Genomic DNA, 19,743 nt, shown 5'->3' with positions numbered 1-19,743 from the left:
TATTGACATCTCACATCACCTCCGCATGTCAGTTCTTTCTAGGTGTGAAAATGGCCAGCGTATCAGCTGAATGTTTCCTTCTTTCTGTGTAGTCATCTGCAGTTCCTTGTATGACTCAAATATCACTGATCACTAGTTTGACCAGCCATAGAGGCAAGGATGGTTATTTTCTCATTCATTCTGAATACTTGTGTAATGCAGCCTATGTGAAAGGAGTGTTTTTGGTAATGATGACATAGTATTGATTCCTATTGAACTTGAACACAACTAGAGTTCTAATTTGTGCTCTGTTATGTCACATTTTCCCCATCATATACTCAGTCGGTTTTATTTGAACCTAAGTGCAGGTAATTTTATATTTTGATTTTACTTTGTATTTAACCCATTAGTTTTCAACCTGTCAGTGTAGTAGTTTTGGGATTTGATGGAGTCGTTCACTCTATTAGTTGTCCTTCCTTGTTTTATGTTATCTTTTCATTTGAGAAATATACTACTTTACCCATCACTGACAAAAGTATTTATCTGGTCAAGGCAACAACAGAAGAGCAATGATTGATTTCCTAGTACTGTTGGCTATAATCATTTAATTGAAATTTTATCTATGAAACTGTATATTATTCAACATATATACCTCTAAGAGCTTTTGGTGTTGGTGGTGAGGAGGGATGTAAAAGAGATTAATTGGGAAAAGGGGCACAAAGATGCTTTCTGGGGTAATGGAAATGTTTGCTATCTGCATGACATGTGGTTTATATGGGTGGATGCCCTTCCTTGTCAAAACTGCTCAAACCTTTCATCAAAGAGCTGTACATTTCACTGTATTTAAATTGCATCTCAATTATAAAATTCATTTAGTATGTAAATTCATTTATTGCTTGGATTACTAACTTAAGAATTAAAGATCAATTTTACAAGTTAAAATTTTAAGGTTTGGAATACTGAAATGACTTTGTCAGTATTTGACAGTGATGAAATCCAGAATAAGATGTAGAGCTCAACCACTGTTTTGTATAAATTACTTTTTCAATTCATCTTGTGAATAACACTTCTTTAGGGTGTGGGATGGGAAATAATTTTCTTTTAAGCAGTCTACTTGATATTCAGAAAAGGATGGATAATAACATTACTATATTTTAGTACCATCTTTTCAATAGGTATTGCTTTGTTCTATTTCCTAAGCTCTTGGAAAGTTGGAATCTGTAAATGGGTTATCCAATGTTTATTTAGAATGAAGAAAATTAGACGTCACATTATCTACTTTGTCCATTGAGTAGTCTTTACAACCACTCCATTACCCCAGAAAGCATCTTTGTGCCCCTTTTCCCAATTAATCTCTGAAGGACTTTAGAGGTAATATTTTGTGTCAGTCATGCCATAGTGTAAGAGGTTCTGAGCTATGATTATGTGATGGAACCACATATTCATTAGTAAAGTGGTGACTACTATAATAGAACATATTGAAATTGAGAATCGTTTTTCAGAGGTATAGTGAAAGCATGCACATGTTCTCCACTTTTCATTTTGAAACGATACCTAATAATTATATGGTGCTTTTTATTCTCCATGACTTTTGTGCATATTATATAAGTTTATTCTTGAAAGGAATTAAAATTTATTTTAGTAGGATTAAGATTCTGAACATTGGATGATGAAGTAATTTGAGAAAGATCATACTCCTCTCATCTAAATCCTTCACTCCATTCAAATCTTAGGTCAAAATTGTATCTCTTCAGTGAAGCTGCTTTTCACTCATCTTATCCTAAGATAATCTTCCCAATCAAAAACAATTTCTTAATTTTTTATACTGCCCATGCTATACCATACTGTCCCATCTGCTTTGTATTTGTTATTAATTTCTTTTCTGGACACGTTTTATGTTTTCCTTGCCATATTGCAAATTCTTCTGTTTCTCTTATGTCCTTCCACCCCAGTGTTTCTCGTGTAGAGCCAGATGGACATTGGCTACTTAATAAGTACTTTCTGAACAGGGCTGTCCTCAAAATTAAATTGTGCAATATAAACAAAATGCCACATGTAATGTGTGGCCCATTATATAATAATAAGTGGTCGGATAAGGTCACTTGAGAATAACATGAACAGATTTATTATATGATTAATAGTAATTCCACATTTTCAATATACAATTTTAATTAGAATGTTTTCTTTCTGCATCTGGTAGGTTTTCTGAGTTCTAGTATAAAATCTTTGGAAATGTATAAGGTCATGGTCTATTATGGAAACGACATGGTTGGGGTGGAAAAGATGTACATTGTCATCAGTTGACCTAAATCTGAGGCTCTGCCACTTTCTGGCTTTGTAAGGTGGGATGGGTTCCCCCAACCCTCTATTCTGCTGGATTCCCCCAATCCTCTACTCTGCAAAGTACATGGGATGTGATATGCCCTTGACAAAGGCAGATTCTCTGATTTCCCTTATCTCATTGTTATGTTTTATTAATTTTTTAATTTTTTAAAAATAATTTTTAAAGTAACATAAAATTATATATGCTTTTTGAAGAAATTTAGAAAATTTAGGAAAGTATAAAGGAAAGCAAGCAAAAAGTTACTCAGATGAAAAACAGAGTACCTTTAATGATATCCATTTTTTTTATACAAGGCTTAAAAAAAGTCATTCTCATTTTTAACAATTCATTTGTTAATCTAATCTTTCTCTTTTATTTGTGCATTAATCTAGCAAACATTAATTGAACGGCCACTGCGTGCCAGACACTATTCCAGGTTTTGGAGATAGAATAGTAAATCAAGTAAAATCACTCTCTTCATGGAGCTTATGGTCTTTTTGGGGAGGAAGCTCTGATAAACACACACAAAAATATAAACTACAGTGTGTGATGATGATAATGCCACAATTGAAATGTAAAGCGGGTGCGTGGATGCAGAGTGATTGCAGCCCTCTGTTAGAGAGGGTGGCCAGAAGAAGTCTGAGGAGGTGACATTGGATCAGAAATCAGAAAGGGTTGAGAGAGCAAGCCAAGTGACCATCTGGATAAGAGAGCTCCAGGCAAAGAAGCAGCAGATTCCCTCCAGGTCTAGCACATGTAGTAAAAACCTGACATGGACAGGATGTCTAGCTCTCTAAAATCCTGTGATCTAACTTTGAACTGGGAGTGCTGCTTATCTATTGTCTTTTTAGGGTGTTAAATCTTGATCTTTCATTTAATTCAGGTTGATACCCTGTTACATATTACTCTCCTTATAGCTTAATTGAGACTTTTATCTTGTGATCATGTTTTTGTTTTCTTTGCATACAGAAAAGTCCTTTTATAACCTAGACCCTTAACCCCTGGGAGGAAATGCTGCTCTAAAGAATGTTCAAAATAGAAAATTGCTCTAGAGTTATAGAGTGTAGGCATTTTCCAGCAAGTAGAGCTGCTGAGCCGGGATGGGGAGTCGGAAGAGTGCCTGCATCATATCTTTATGGTTTAACATCTTTCTGTTTCAAATGAATTATTATAGCGGCAGATGCATTTATTCAAATCCAACTGTAAAAATATATTTCAGGGAAATAAGAATGGTTTTTAAATTATCCATTTTTTTTTGGTTTCTATTATTATAAAACATTGAGCTGTAGTAACAGAACAAGTAAATTGCTACAAACAATTATTCACAGAATTCTTCAAACAAATATGTCTATTACTTCTCATAAAGCTCAGAAGGTTGTCTATCTGAAATCTAAACAACTGGAAAATTCAAATTATCACTTTTATTCTTATGTGTTCATAGAAGAAAAGTATTTCTAGTCGAAAGACATAACAGATAAAGTCGACTTTAAATAAAATAAAACACCAATGGATATAAGGTAAATTTAAATGAAGTAAGATTCTGTTAAGTCTCTTATACCTTCTATAAATCCGTATAACTCTTAACAATTGTTAAATTCAGTAGTGATTACCAATAGTAAAGTGACTTTTCAATAGAGAAAAATTAAATTATGGTCAATATGGCTTTAGTGTTATATGAATTCCTATTGTCCTGGATTTGGAAACTTGGCTCATTGAAACCATCAAAGAACCATAGCAATGTATTCTCAATCTATTCCTAGTCACCGTTCCTAGAATGCATTTACTATACCCATCTTATTTTTGGGTTTTTCTCTTGAGGGGATTTGGAGTAGTAAAAATATCTATGTAATCATGTATTGACAGAACCTGAAAAGTCCATTTGCCTTTGTTTCTAAGGAATTCCATCCTTATGTTTACTTAATAAAGATGACTCCCATTTTTCTCCCGAAACCATTTCAATACACTTTAGAGATAAATCTAAATTCTGGCTGCTACATTAATATAAAAGACATAAAAAAGCTGAATTTCTAGAATTTAATTTGTCTGGAAGATTTATTTTACAATATTAAGTAGCCTTTTTACTAAAAACTTTTTAGTAGTATTAACTAATTACAGTTGTGAAGAGAAATAGTAAGGTTTCTTCTTGTTCATTGTTGAGGACTGATCACCTCCGACTTAACAGTTTAGAATTAGAAATTTTTTCTGTGCAGAAAATGAATATTGGAGCCTTGCATGTCTATGATTTATGTGGCACTTGACTTATGTTTTCCAAGCTGTAATAGTTCACAATTTAAGCACTTCTCGTCACCACCAAGCAACTCCAGAAAATATAGTATCTTTTAATTTGAGATCTCTGAGTTGGCCATACATGGAAATGTTAGGAAAGTTTTGTGGTGCCCACGTGCCACAGGCATCTGAGGATGTGGTACAACTGGAACGGACCCTCCTATTTCATTGACGACATGTGTTACATATTATTATGATCCTGGCCTCTAGATTTTAATTTCTTGGTGACAGGATCTACATTTGGGGAAAAGAATTATTTGAGCTCACTTTTGGTGTTAATAATTGTTTGGATTTAATAATTATTTTCCATGCAAATCTAAATAAGATGCAGACACTATGGGTGCCAAGGATTTCTGTGTGAATCAGAGGTAAGAATAACAAAGGAGCCTGTTCTGTGTTAGTGGTGAGAAAGCATCTCTTGGAGGCGAACACATATACTACTCAAATCAAGACTCAGGGAGATGTATTGGGTGAACATTGACAACCCCAAACCATTGCCAACAACCAGATGTTCATCCCTGCGGTCCATGTTGCAATCAGCGGGGGGTATTTGGAAATACTCAGCTTTTATGGTTGTTGGAGAACCACAGACAAGAAAGCATTCTGCCTCGAGGTTATTCTGATAGAAAATAGGGCTGTCTCAAATCTTTTGTCTCAACCTTATCCAAACTTGGAAATTATCTTCCATATTTTTTTCTTGCCCACCTCTCCCCCGCCCCCTGACACTTTTGGCTTATGCAAGCAGCAGTGTAATAAAAGGTCCTAGACGCTAAGAATGAAAAGCCAAGTTAATTTCTGCCTGGAAGATGCCATTTGAGACAAAAATGGCTCTTCTTTGCCTACTCAAAAATGTGCTATTTGAGCATCACCTTCTTTTATGTATATTAATTTCATATATGGATAAGATAATGAATTTTAAAAGGTATTTCACCTTTCACAATGTACAAATATTAGTGGTTACTAGTGGCTTGATGGTTATTGTGGTCTGACCATCAAGATTCTTTTGAGTCATCTTTTGAATATTTTCCTTTATTTGTTTGCCTTTCAATCCTGTAGGTATTCCTGCAGTTTATATTCTTCACTTAGAGCTGGGGGTTTTATCTCATGGCATCTTATTTCCATTTCCCTTTCTCTTGGTTTGCACCCTGAGATACGTAGGGAAAGAAAAATTCCTGGTCAGATTCTCAGGCCTTTGCTTGAGGCAAAGCTCCATGAACACCCACAAAGCAGAGACCACTGTTCTGAAAGGAGACAGTTGTTTTGAATCCCCATTGCTTGTTGTAGGAATTTAGAAGTGAGAAACAGTCAGGTTGGAGAATGTAAATTGTAGCAGTGTCAGGCGGATCCTTTCCTATAGTTACCTACTTGTGGAGAGTGTAAGGAATGACTGTGCGTGTGCAATATTATTTTTAAGGACAAACTCAGAAGAAGATGCAGAAGGGGAGTGATCCCTCATTGAAAATGATTATGTTTGTCACTAATCTGTTTCCAATGACCTCGAAAATAATTGCCTTTTGTGGATTTTGACTAATAATTTTCTATTCAAATTGGATGAAGGAATGTGAAACATACTGGCTAATACATGCTTCTTCCCTAGAAGAGACTTTCTTTTTCATAAAATGAAGTTGAAACAATCCTTCTCATAAGCTCTTTTTGTAAACAATATGAAAACAAAATTAAAAAGTCCTCAGTCTGAGAGTAGGATTAGGACACTAGTCACCGTGTAAATGATTTCATGTAATCTTTGTATCCTCACAACTCTTTTGAGGATGGAGATGAATAACCTTCCTTTCACGTTATTGTAAATAGTAGAAACTGCTGGTGGGATAGTTGGTAGGACTTACCGTGTTCCGGAAGGACCTGATTTGGATGTCTTTAGAACTGCCAACAGTGCACTCGTGATGCATCATGTCACAGCATTTTCTGAGAAAAGTAAGCTTTCATTTTTAAAATCTGTCACTTTGAAATGTGTCTGCAATATCACAACTTTATTTGCAAGGAAAGAGCCAGACCAGTGTTGATGCTACTCTTTCCTGTCCTTAATACTTATCCTGTCATGTTTTCAGTCTGGTTGTGACTAATTGGATATTATAGTTGTTTCTCCAGGTGTTGTGTGTGTTGACCTAGGGATGTTTCTCGTGCCAGGAAACAATGTCATGAGAACCATTCATGGGGTGGGAGAGATGATGACCCAGATGGTGCTCAGTAGAGGCTCTATCTTCCCTGTGAGTGTGCCTGATGTTCAGCCCAGCCTCCACCCCAGCAAGCAAGGGAGCCCCACTGAGCATGAGGACGTGACCGTGATGGACACCAAACTGAAGATTATTGAGATTTTACAGGTATGTTGCATAAAGAAAGCAAAGTGACGAATAATTAGTTCTACCTATTGGTTTAATTTCATATAGTTTTTGCTCCAAATCACTGTAAATGTTCTGAAATGCTACCGATCTACTTTTATTTCTTTCAGGTTAATGATAAACCTGGTAAGAAATCTTGCGCTGACACGAACATTTGTTATATTTGGTCATTCTCATTAAATACATTAATGATGGTATCTAAGAACTGCGAAGTGCTTTGAGGTTGACAAAACCTTTTTAACATGAATTTTGTGTAGTTTTGGCCCTAATTTACTTTTACCTTCATTTAAGAAGGATTCCAGAACTAGCAAAGCTAATGATTGACTTTCCATGTATCCAAATTTATCATTGGAGCAAGAAACTAAAATTTTATTTATTATTAACAAAAATGTTAATACTTGGTTTAAATTGGTTTTAGTATTTTATGTAAGTGACTATCTCTCTTTGTGTTTTTGTTTCCAAGAGGCTGGAAATAACATATATGCATATGTATTAATTAACCTTGTCTAATACCTAGCTCTATGAATTTAAAGGAGGTAAATTATTATTTCATGCCCATTGGTTTAGTGAGTAATTTCCCATTATTGTAGCTATGAATTCTTTGCACCTTTAAAAAAAGTTTGAAAAGGTAGTTTTATGACACTTAAATTATATGTACAGCGTTTATTCCAGATTTGGAGAATGAAGCCTGAAGCTTTCAAGGATGCATTAAGATTCTTGATACAGTTTACTGTTTTTCGTCATAATTTAAAATAGAGTGAGCTACCAGAGTGGGTTAGTAGTCCAGGAAAGGCCTGTACATTTTTATTTAAAGTAATTAGATTTATAATTATACAAGGTTTTACAGTTCCTCCAGGAATTCCAAAGGCTGAATCCTGAGAAATATTGGCAGGCTTCCCAACACTGTGTTCATGACCTTGAAAAATCACTTAGTCTTCCTGTTCTTAAACCAAGAAAGGCAGTGATCCCTCGACCTGTGGACCCACAGCTTAACATCATCCTACTCATGGGACAGCCTCTAAAATACGTGACCTCTTTTTAGCCCACATTTATAGAAAGAGCAGCATTTAAAAAACAATCTCTAACAGCTAAAAAATGATGAGATGGAGAGACTATGGCAGGGCAGTTCAGGGCTGACTCATTTTTGCTGCCTCTTTTGGGCTCTTGATGTATTTCTTGTTGAACCTCTGTTCTCACTCTGTTTTATGTGTCTCTGTGTCTGGGTCTGATTCACTGTGTCTGTGTCTGTGGTCCTGCGTATTGCTCTTGAATGTGTTTCTTAGAATGTCTCTTTAAGAATTTCTTTGTAGCTACATTCCTTATGCAAGTCCCTTGTTTTCTGCCGACTCTTCCTCCTTGCTCAGGATCTTCCTCTTTTTTTCTCCATCACTTTGCTCATCTCTCCTTTTTTAGTCTTTTTATTTCTCTCTCATTCTCTCCCTCTATTTATATCTGGCCCTCTGTCAACACTTTATTTGCCTTTGTTTTCATTCTTCCCCTTCCCCCTTTCCTTCTGCTCTCCATTGATTTTTCACAATTAAATATATTAAAGGATGACAATTTTTGTTTTTGTTATATTTATAAAATACAATTCGATGAGTACTAAACTTCAACCAAAAGTTAATAAGTGTTTCATTAATTTGTGTTTTATTAATTTGTTCTTTACATATGTTCTCCTCCTTCTTCTTCTTCTTCTTTTTCTTCTTTTTTTTTTTACATATGTTTAAAAAAAAACTTTCATTTTAAGCATTTGCAATCTGGCTTCTGTTCCCGCCCTTCTGCTCAAAGCTACCAAATCCACTGGCCCTTTCTCAGGCCTCTTTTTCCATGATCTGTCTTCTGCTTTGAAAATCTCCTTATTAGCTAGAATCAGTTCAAACAATATGTGTTGCAGTGCTCACTACATGTTAGTAAAAGAGTCTCTTTGGGGTTTGTTTTTTCCTCTAGATTATATGCTCTTCAAAAGCAGGTCTTATGTCCTTGGATCCCTTTTTGTACCCTTATCATCTTCCTCAGTACCTGGCTTAACAAATGTTTGCTGAGCTTAACTGAACATAGCTGACGTGGAGCATGCTTACTGTCCATAAGGAGCATAAAGGTCTAACAGAGGAGCGAGAGAGATAGAAGGGGAGTGGTGGTGGGGGGCGGGGGCGTGCGGGTGGGAGAGGGAGAAACTGAGATTCATCTTTGGACCTATAGGTCTAAATAATGTGTTGGGTGAGCGAAAAGGAGAAAAATTGATTTGAACTGGGGAACCAAAGAAAATTTCATGAAAAAAAGGATTTAAACTCAAGCTTGGAGGATAGCTCAAAAGCTGGTTGTTAGTGGGTGGAGGAGAAGAATATTCAGGATATGAAGTGGACCCCGAACAAATGTGAGAAGGCAAGAGGGAACTGCAGGCATTCCGTCATGTGCTGTCGGAATAGAGAAATGTGAGATTGAATGAGAGAAGCGGGGGCAGGAGGAAGAAGGGTGGGAGGAGCATGACAGCAGTGACAGGTAAAGTGAGAGGTAAAAAGCTTTCGTGACAATTGCTTACTGTCCAAATGAGACTTGTGAAAGTGTAGAGGGCACTGACCACCTTGCTGGGACCAAAGGTTATCTCAGAGCCTTCCTCAGGTCCACTGGGTGGAAGGTAACCTGGTGTAAAACCACTTCTCTATTGTTTCCCTTCTTGACTCAGAAATCTGTAGGATTTCTTCTCGGATCGCCACTGTATTCTATACCACATGGTTTAGCCCATAATAGTTTCCTGATTATGTTAACAATTCTATATTTTGTTTTCCCAACTTAATCACTGGCTTCTTGAGGGCAGTGGGCTTCAAGTGTTTGCATTCTTCATGGTGCCAGGCACAGAAGGGAACAGAGCACTTCATTGCTGTCAGTGACTCAGTGAAGGACAACAAAGACAGCAACTCAAACCCAAGGAAAAATAAGCACCAGCGAGGCACAGCCATGGTGTATTAGGATGCTGTTACTTCAGCTGCCCTTGTAGTCTAGATCCAGCACTGGTTGTAGTATAGCCGGTGTCCACACTACTGTAGCTGGAATTTTGGACTTTCTATACATGAATGAGGATCATAGCTCCAGCGTTCTCCTCCCAGAGCCAATGGATGCTCTGCAGCGTGCTCAGTGAAGTTATGTCATTATTACTTCTTCATCCCAACCCATAGGATACATCTACCTGGAATATTCAGAGAGTAATCATAGAGAATCAGATTTTCTTCTTTCCAAGACTGCTTTTGGATTTTACTGACATCGATTAATGAAAACGCTTCATTTTTCTTAGTCTTGAAACTGATGAACATGTATGCAACTGATGCGTTAAGCATTTACCAATAAATGTTGACAGTTAGGTTGTTCTTGGTGTCATGTAATGAATTGTACTTCTGAACACGATGTTAATAGAAGACGATTATGTTGTTTTTAATGTTCCTCGTAGTTTATCCTTAGTGTCAGACTAGATTATCGGATCTCATATATGCTATCCATATATAAGAAGGAATTCGGAGAGAACAACGAGAATGCTGAAACATCTGCAAATGGCTCTCCAGACACATTACTCCCATCAGGTACCTCCTTTGTTACAATTCGCTCTTTGTATTTTGTTTTTTGAGAACTTGAAAGTACTTTTCATACTTTAAAACACAACGGTAATTCTATGAGACAAAAATGTGGAAATAATCTCCACCGATCCCATGAAGAGACTGAGACAGAATGTTGAATAACTTGTCGAGAATGGCAAGAGGGATATTTGCTCTTATTTGGTGTTAAGTCCTTTGAATACAGTTTCTTTTGTAATCTTTACAATTCTGTGAGTTGGAGGTTCTGTTTATTATTGTACCACTTTACAGATAAAAAAAACCAAGGTTGAAGGGGTTAAGTTACTTGCTAAAGGTCATGAAAGTAGTGGGGCAGGGATTCCCTCTGAAGTCTCTCCAACTCCGGAGTCTGAATCTTTTAAGCATTATGCTATCTGGTGAAAATCCAAGGGGATTTTTTTTTGCCTGGATGAAAGAGCAATGTGAAGAGGAAAGGTGTTTTGTAGGAAGCTTGCCCAATACTTGAATAAAGACATAGCATTTCCCAAAGGTATGAATGTGGGTGTTGGTTTTTCTTTGTGTGTGTGTGTGTGTGTGTGTGTGTGTGTGTCTGTGTGTGTTGGGGAGGGGGGTTTACTTTGCATGCTTATAAACTAGTACTATATTTCATTTTTTTCACATTTAAAAAGTGTAAGAATGATGTCACCCTATCTCTGAGTGTAGTAGTGTAAAAATTATTGTAAAGGAGCGTAAAAGTTGTAGTAAAAATTTTGTGATTGCAGAAAGTACCTTATGAAACCTAAGAAATATTAAATTACTATGTTCTGGATAGATCAGGCTAGTCATGGCAGGCAGGAAACTGTTGTATTAAAGATTTGGTCAGTTAACAGATTTTTTCCTTTTTTTCTGTGAATAGGATTTGTATACAGATATGAAACTTTCCTCTAGCCACAACCACTGTGATGTCAGGAACCCTCCTCTTCTTTCTCTGTCAATCAATTTGACAGAAATGATTCAGTGATTTTAAGTATGTAGGTAAAATAGATGCTAGACCAAATGTCCCCCTATCTGACTCATTAATACCGTCCAAAAGGAAACATGTCTCTACAGACAGAGATAATCTTGCCTGAGTGAGAAGTCACTTCTGGCACATTTGCAACAGTATTGTTTTTATGCTTCCCAGAAGTGTAGAGCCCCAAAGGGCTATTTCCAGGAATGATATGGCAGAACCAGAAAGTTTTGCTGGCGGTCACATTGACAGTAGCATAAAAATTATTGGCTCTCAGAAGCCAGACTTCTGGAAATAGGATCTCTAAGTGTCAGTAAAATATGGGCGGGAAAGTCTAAGGGCACCCCCAGAAAACCAGTTCTCTGATTTACCAGTTCTCTTGCATTGGTTATATCTGTAAGAGAGAACTTTGTGGAGAGAATTTTTTTTCCCTTTTCGTTTCTTGTTCTTTTCTTTTTATGCTTTAGAGCTGAGAAATAAATTGTCTACTTATTATTTAAACATCTTATCTTAAGAAAGATATCTGTAAAATGTTAGTAGTGGGAATGGATGAGAAATCATGATAGGTACACATAAAAAATTTTAAGGCACCATGTCCCACAAGAAGAAGGGATGAAATTTGAGACGTACACTTAGGTAAAAAGGCCATGAAGTACCATATAGTAATGAGATTCTTTATGGGTATATTTTAATTCTTCCAAAAAACATCTTTCCATTGCCCATTTAAATTATATGTTTATATACATAAGTGTGTGTGTGTGTAGTACATGCATGTATATATGCACACTTACATAGATGAGGCAACTATGTAGATGGTGCTTTTTGATTTTTAAAATATATTTTTGACTATAGAAATGTATATTTAAAAAATGTAAAATTCAATTTAAAGTATTGATATCTAAGGTCAAACTATGCACTTTTTAAACTCTTAATTTGACTTTTTGTGGCAAAAAGAAATTAGACAAAATATTTTTAGGTATGCTAATATTAATATACACATTTTGATTCCTAATTATGATAAGATAAAGAATAGATTTTACCACTTATCTTTGCAGCTATTGTTCCTGATATAGATGAAATTGCATCTCAGGCAGAAACTATGTTTGCTGGAAGGTATAGTAACATTTATATATCTTTATCTTGTGATTAAGATTTTACTTAGAATTTCATTGATACTTTGTGATTGTTCACCTCCCTGTATCTATTTAATTTTAGATCCTTTATTGTTGCCAACATAATTTCTGCCAGAAATGAAGCTGCCAATTTACTGTAGAAGAGAAAGCATAGCTTTTCTTTAGGTCAGGTGAAAAAAACGACAAGAGATAGGAGATCAGCGTGTTGCACTTTTTCCCTGAATTCTTTGCTTTTCTTTCCTCAAATAATGACAGCACATGAGTGCCCTTTAACTCCCCTGGTAAAAATATCGCTGCATCTTGCAAAACATTGCTTCCCTGAATCTGAGAAATTTGAGGCAAGAATGTCACTTTTTTCAGTGTCACCATTAACTTTATATGTGAGAAATAAAGGTATTTTCTGTCAATTGGAGATATCCATGATTAAAGAAGATGAAATGCCTCTGGCATCACTGCCCTCCTTTATGATGATGAGCCCCCTGCCATTTATTGTTTTTAAGTTGTTTTTTGTTTGTTTGTTTTCAGCAATGAAACTAATAGTAGTCAAAAAAGAAAAGTAGGAAAAAGTAGAATGCCTAAGCTACAAATTATTGCACTTCTAGTGTTCATTTTTATTATTGATTTGTCATGAGAACCTAAAGAAGTTTATACACTAAGCCTTTTGTTGCATTTTCTTTGGTTAGAAAGAAAACAAGAATGAAGAATCAAAAGACCCAAAAAGGATTTTTATCTCTAGTGAGCATTTGGTTTAGCTTTGTTTTAATACTGTTTTACCAGTTTTTCTTGTTGTATTTTCCTACTCAAGTGTTTCATTATTTCTGAGAAGAGAAAATAAAGCAATGCATGACTCTTCCTTAAAATAAATGGACTTTTAATCCAATGTGCTCTTGCTCAGACTCCCAATACATGAAACACACAGAGCTGCTCTGGTGATGGTGGCATGTGCACCGTCCTTCCCCCGCCCCTCACCACCTGCCGTGGAGAGGTCTGTAAGGCTCTAAGGCAAACCAGTCCTTGGTGTATATCCAACCTAGTATGTCTTCTCAACAAGCCCTTTTGGATTGATTCAGAGTCCTATCTTTTTTCTATACCGTAGGTGACCAATTCCTCCCAGTTTGCCTGGTACTTTTCCCAGTGCAAACACTGAAAGTCCCCCATCCTGGGAACCCTCTCGGTCCTGGGAAAACTGGGGTGGTTGGTCACTCCTGTTTTCATGGACAGACACAAGCTTTTCTTCATGCTTTGTTTCTTCATTGGTTACATGGGGAGAAAATAATGTAAAAATGTCTTCATTTTTACTTTTTAACTTGGGGGGAAATTGATATAACTTTGAGAATGTATACATCATTTTAACTACTCATGAGTAGATTTTAAGTAAATGTAAGTTATTTTAGAATTATTTTTGGTTTTGTAGAAAAGAGAAAAATCCAGTTCAACTTGATGATGAAGGAGGCAGGACGTTTTTACGGGTCCTTATTCATCTGATCATGCATGACTATCCTCCTTTGCTATCAGGAGCCCTGCAGCTTCTGTTCAAGCACTTCAGCCAGAGAGCAGAAGTTTTACAGGCATTTAAACAGGTAAGATAGAGTACCCTCAAAGATTCCGTAGCAGAGGCTCCTAAAATATTGTTTATAACATCTAACCTGACTTCATGGTTGCAGAGTTAATGAGATTGTGCGGCTTTTCCTGGAGATGCTTTCTATTTTTAAAGATAGATATGGCCTTGTCAGAGGCCAAGACATGATCTATTTTAGAAAGAGTTCCCCACAAGTGATTTTCAGTTAATATCTTTAATGTAAATGACAGGCACTAAGATTTAGGAAGGCACTGGGAGACAATACCATATTAGGAACTTTGTTACCACTGCTGTTATTTTGACCTCAAATTTACTGATAAATTGGGTAGGACACACAGTAACGAATATAAATGTCTTGTGAGTGAAAAATGTTTACATCCAAAAGGAAGGAACTATTATAGATCTAATCATTTTCTTTGTCATCTTTGAATGACATCAGTATTGAGACTGTTAATGAATAATACCAAAAAGTGCTTACATGTGTTTCACTAATATGCATTTTATTTAATAGAGCATTGATCTTCATTAGGAAGTTTTATAAGGATATGTTAAAATATGAAATAAGAGTATTTAGATATAATTATGCATATATTTGTAGATGTCCTATGATACATATAAATGATGATAAAATAAAAGTTGATATCATGAGGTTTAGACTGTATCAGTATTTTTTCTACTTATTTTTATGTTTGTATCGCTTTTAAAACAGATACAGTCTCAGAAAAATTAACTTTAGCAGTGAAATTAGAGTTAGGGTATCTTTGATTTTAAATTACTCTTTAGCACTTTGAAAGCTTTGCTACGACTCTCACTCTTTTTATATAATATGTATCATTTTTAAAAAAATATGATAATATAGTGGGTACAGTTCATAGATACTTTCAGGTAAGTTTTCATGGTCAATATACATCTAAAATATCCATGTGTATTCTAGAAATATTAAATTTCAACGGACAGTCTAATAAGATTTGGGATTAAAAGACTTGAGATTTTAGACATAAATGAAATAGGAATAAAGAAAGTTCATAAGTAAATTGAGGGTTGAAATTCTTTTGTTTTCAGGTGCAATTGCTGGTGTCCAATCAAGATGTAGATAACTACAAGCAAATAAAGGCAGATCTAGACCAGCTTCGACTAACTGTAGAAAAATCTGAGTTATGGGTTGAGAAGAGTAGCAGCTATGAGAATGGAGAAATAGGTGAAAATCAAGTAAAAGGTGGTGAAGAGCCAATTGAGGTTTGTTTACAATATCTATTTTGAAATAATTCAAACAATGTTTATAAATCATATGCCCTATAGTCAAGATTGTTTATAAAGAAAAGTTTTGTTCTGAGTTACAGAGCATAAAATTTTCATTTGCCAAATCAGTTAACTCATAAACTTGTACTTTGGGTAATTCTTGTCAATTGCTACCCCTTCTTATCTCATCTGTCTTCCTTCCCCCTTTTCTCTTTTCACTAAATGCTATAATCCAAGAATCAGGAGGGAGTGAGATGGAGAAAAAAAGGAATGGGTCCTAAACCTAGATCTCTAGAGATGAATTTTTGTTGTCACCATTCACTTTGGCTATTGCAACCTGTAAATCATTCCTTTCATTATTGAATATCCTTATGCAGTATGTAAAAATATCTAAATGGAAGGACAGTATGCTTTATGGCCAGTATGAAAATACTGGCAATAAAGATCTAAAGAGTAGTAAGATAATGGTCATAAATCTTTTGCTCTATTAGTTTTTTAGTTTTCAGTGTGTTGTCTAGTTGCTGTTTTCACATTTCACTAAATACCAGAAATCATTATATTTTTTAAAGCAATATTTTAATAGTAATACTTAGATAAGCAGATCAGAGCCAATGTCATAATTGGTAATACATTAAGTTTCTTATATGCCTATCTAATGTTTTATTTAGTTGTTTGTTTTTAATCTGTAGGAATTTAAACTATATTTAAAGGGGGTTACCCAATCCCACTTTTCTATTTGTTGAAATACCCAAAATATTTTGTAGTGAAGGGTGATGACTGAGTGGGAAATATAGTCATTTAGAAAGCTGAAAAATTCCAAAGAGAAGTTCATTTGGTGAGTTAATACTTCCTGTTTGGCTCAGGACCAATTATCGCACATATGCACAGAATTTTTTATTTAATCTTTTAAGAACTTTTTCTGTGATTTCATTTGTAAGTTAGTAGAATGTAGAATTTCTGCTCCAGAGAAACTTGTTTTATGCCTAGCTTCTCTGTTGTTGTTGAAATAGAGTTCTTCCATAGCATATTTAAGAAAACAAAAGAAAAATTAACATTTATTTAGTACTTCCTATATACCGAGTCTCATAGACATTTTTATACATGGCATCTCTTTTTAAGTGTTACAACAAACTTTGGAGATAGTTATAGAGATCACATTTTCAAAGTTGAATCAACTGAAACTCAGCCCAAGAATTTCCTTATTGTCATGCAGCTCTAAGTGACTCAACTAAGATTTTAACTCAGGTCTTTTTGATGATAAGTTCCAGGCTCTTGAATTAAGATTGTACTTAATGATATACTATTTAAAGATATTAAGAGATAGATTATGCTTTCACATTATGATACCTCTTCCTTTTTCAAATATATATTTTGCACATATTTTATATATTCTATGTATTCTAATGTTGCTTCCTCTTTCAGAACATTTTATTCTTTTTTTTTAAAAAAAATAGAGAACAGTCTAACGCTTATGAAAATATATTATACTCTTTGTAAACATTTGCAAAAAAAACCACCTACAAGTGTAGGTGAGATGTTCCATGAAGGATGTTAGTTACTAGTCTACAGGTTAAGTTCTCAATCACTGGGGGAAAGTGGACAAAGAACCTTTAGCATAACGTATATCCATGGCATCATCTTAGCAGTTTAATAAACAGTTTGTATTGATATGAGAAAAGAGATGAAGTTGTCTGATTGGGGATATCTTAAAAATGGAAACTTAGTGCCTGTATTACATGTGGGTTATAAAACCATGTTTATAGGGACTTCAGATGAATATAAGTCAATGAAGCTGGAATCTATTTATTTATTTGTTGAGTTCAGGATTTATCAGTTCAGGAAGTGGTAGTAATTTTAGGTACTTCAAGCAGGAAGTGGTTTAATACAAGGAATTGAATTCTTGGAAAGTGTCGAAGAGTACAATTTGGAGGCCTCCATTGGATTATTGATTTCAAGTTGGTGTTATAATCATAGCTACAATTGAGATGTCATAATCATATAACATCTTCATATAACATAATCATATAACATGTTATAATCATAGCTACAATTGAGATGTCAAGAAGCCGCTTTAGCTGCTGCCACCACTGTGGCTGTCACCACCACTGACTCATACTTTAAAAGCATGTGACTGGATAATATCTATTGGGATTTCTTTTTTTCAGCCCTCATGCCACAGGAAAATGGCCTTAAATTGATAGGATATTAAGAGCATGGATTTCATAGTCAGGCTTCCAAGAATTTGCCATATATGTGACTTTGGGAAACTTATTTTAATTCTCTGAGTTTTGTTTTTATTGCCTATTCAATGGATATGACAGTGGTACTTGGCCCATAGGGTTGCTGTGAGGGTCTAATGAGCAAACTCTGTGCCCATGGTGCATCACCTAGTATGAGTTTAGTGGGAAAATAGAAACAATAAGGTGACATTATTATTTACCAACAAGTCAAGAAGTAAGGCTCCAGCTTTAGTTATTTATTGTCTCAATGCTGTCATCATTCACCAACAGACTTAATTCTGAGGCTGATCTGTCTCATGAATGCATCATGGCAGCAGAACACTAAATATAACAACACCACCAAGAAAGAATATCTATGCATTTCTGGGTTGCCTGCTTAGCAGCAAGGACACTATTTCCAGGTGTCCCTCAGTAGATTCTATCTCTTGTCTCCTTAGCCAAAGCAGGGCCACATGTTTACCTCTAAACCAATGGACTATAAGATTAGTTTAAACTAAAGCTCCTTCAAGCTGGGATACCCTCCCTTGTGTTACATGGGGAAAGGATAGATGGCGCAATAAAATTGGAATCTGCTAGCGAGAAAGAATGAGGAAAAGGTGTTGTTGGTTAGCAACCAACAGTGCCTGCCAAAGTCAGCAGTCAATGAATGCTTGTTATAATTGTTATCAGTTTTTATGTGCAATGTATTGTGCTGTTTACTATGGTGGATATGGAATTATGAAATCTTACAGTTAAAAGATACTTATAGGGGTATTAAGTCCAATTCCTATGTGGTATTTGTTTTCATTTTAAATAGCTCATCCAAGTGAGATATTTCTTAAAACAAAACACACTTCTGTGATGGGAATTTCAGTAGCTCTCGAGGTAGCACATTCTGTTGGAATTAATGTATAGCTTAAGAAATCGAATATTATCATTTAGAAGTCTCTATAGTTCCTCCCTATATCCCAGAGGAAACCACTATCATTAATTTATGTTAACAATGCCCTTGCTTTTTAAAAATGATTTTGCCACATGGGTCTGTATTTCCAAAACAGATGAAATATATGGAAAATGATTTCATTTAGTCTGTTTGGGTATGCTTTTATCCTTCAGCCTTGTTGATGTATAGCTGTAATTCATTCATTTTCTCTAATATATGTTATTACATTTTATTTGCATATTGTCCAGGTAACTGTTGATGGACATTTTGGTTCTTTAGAGTTTTAGTGTTTTAAAAGAAAATTTGCCACTAAAAGCATTGCTGCTATAAAAACTTTTGTATGTTACCTGAGGTACATGTTTAAGAGACTCTTCAAGATATATATTTAGGTCTAAAACATCTAGAATGTTCACTTTTACCGAATAATGCCAATTGTTTTCTAAAGACCCAGAGACACTTCCTCCTGCAGTACATGAGTTTCCATAACTCCCCAACTCATGACTGGTGGTTTTCTCATTTTTCCATTTTGATAATTGAGTGTGTTTAACATATTATCTATGTTGCGATTTTTTATTTTGCTGAATTACTTATGAGGTTGAGCATGCTTTCATATGTTTATTGGCCATTTCACTTCTTCTTCCTGTTCAGATTAAGCTAAATTCTGTATAGGTAGGTATTTAGGCCCTATTAATTCGTGTTTACCTACTACTAAGGTTAAAGATATTTTTGATTTCAAGTCATGGTGATGCTGTAAGTTCAAACTTGAACACAATCTTTTCGTCTATTATTTTTTTCTAGCTTTATTGTACTGGTAAGATTTTTCAATACAATGTTGAAAAGAAGTGGTCAGAATGGGCATCTTTGTCTTGGTTCTGATTTTAAAGAGAATAATCTTAATATTTTATTATGGAACATAATGTTTATTTTACATTTTTTTTGGTAGATACTTTTTATCATTTGAAGGAATTCCTGGCTATTCCTAGTTTGCTAGTTTATTATTATTACTTTTTTTTACCATGAATCGTTATTGACTTTAATTAAATATACTTTACGCATCTATCAATATTATAGTATTTGTGTTTAATCTTAATCTGCTAATTTTAATAATATAAATCACGAGTAGAGCTTCTACCA

General features: G+C 35.1%; 1 protein-coding gene across 1 annotated transcript in view; it reads left to right on the top strand.

The window, feature by feature from the left end:
* ITPR2 (inositol 1,4,5-trisphosphate receptor type 2) overlaps positions 1–19,743 on the top strand; it is a 437,650-nt gene that overhangs the window by 161,249 nt on the left and 256,658 nt on the right. The window contains exons 19-23 of the mRNA XM_011363170.2: positions 6,734–6,927; positions 10,388–10,517; positions 12,552–12,609; positions 14,044–14,209; positions 15,271–15,444. Coding sequence (XP_011361472.1) covers positions 6,734–6,927; positions 10,388–10,517; positions 12,552–12,609; positions 14,044–14,209; positions 15,271–15,444 — 722 coding nt within the window. The remainder of the gene's footprint in view (positions 1–6,733; positions 6,928–10,387; positions 10,518–12,551; positions 12,610–14,043; positions 14,210–15,270; positions 15,445–19,743) is intronic.

Source organism: Pteropus vampyrus, unplaced genomic scaffold (genome assembly GCF_000151845.1).
Source record: "Pteropus vampyrus isolate Shadow unplaced genomic scaffold, Pvam_2.0 Scaffold82, whole genome shotgun sequence".
In the NCBI taxonomy this organism is placed as follows: Eukaryota; Metazoa; Chordata; class Mammalia; order Chiroptera; family Pteropodidae; genus Pteropus; species Pteropus vampyrus.
Note: the sequence above shows the minus strand (reverse complement) of the source record. Positions and strands in the feature narration are given on the sequence as shown.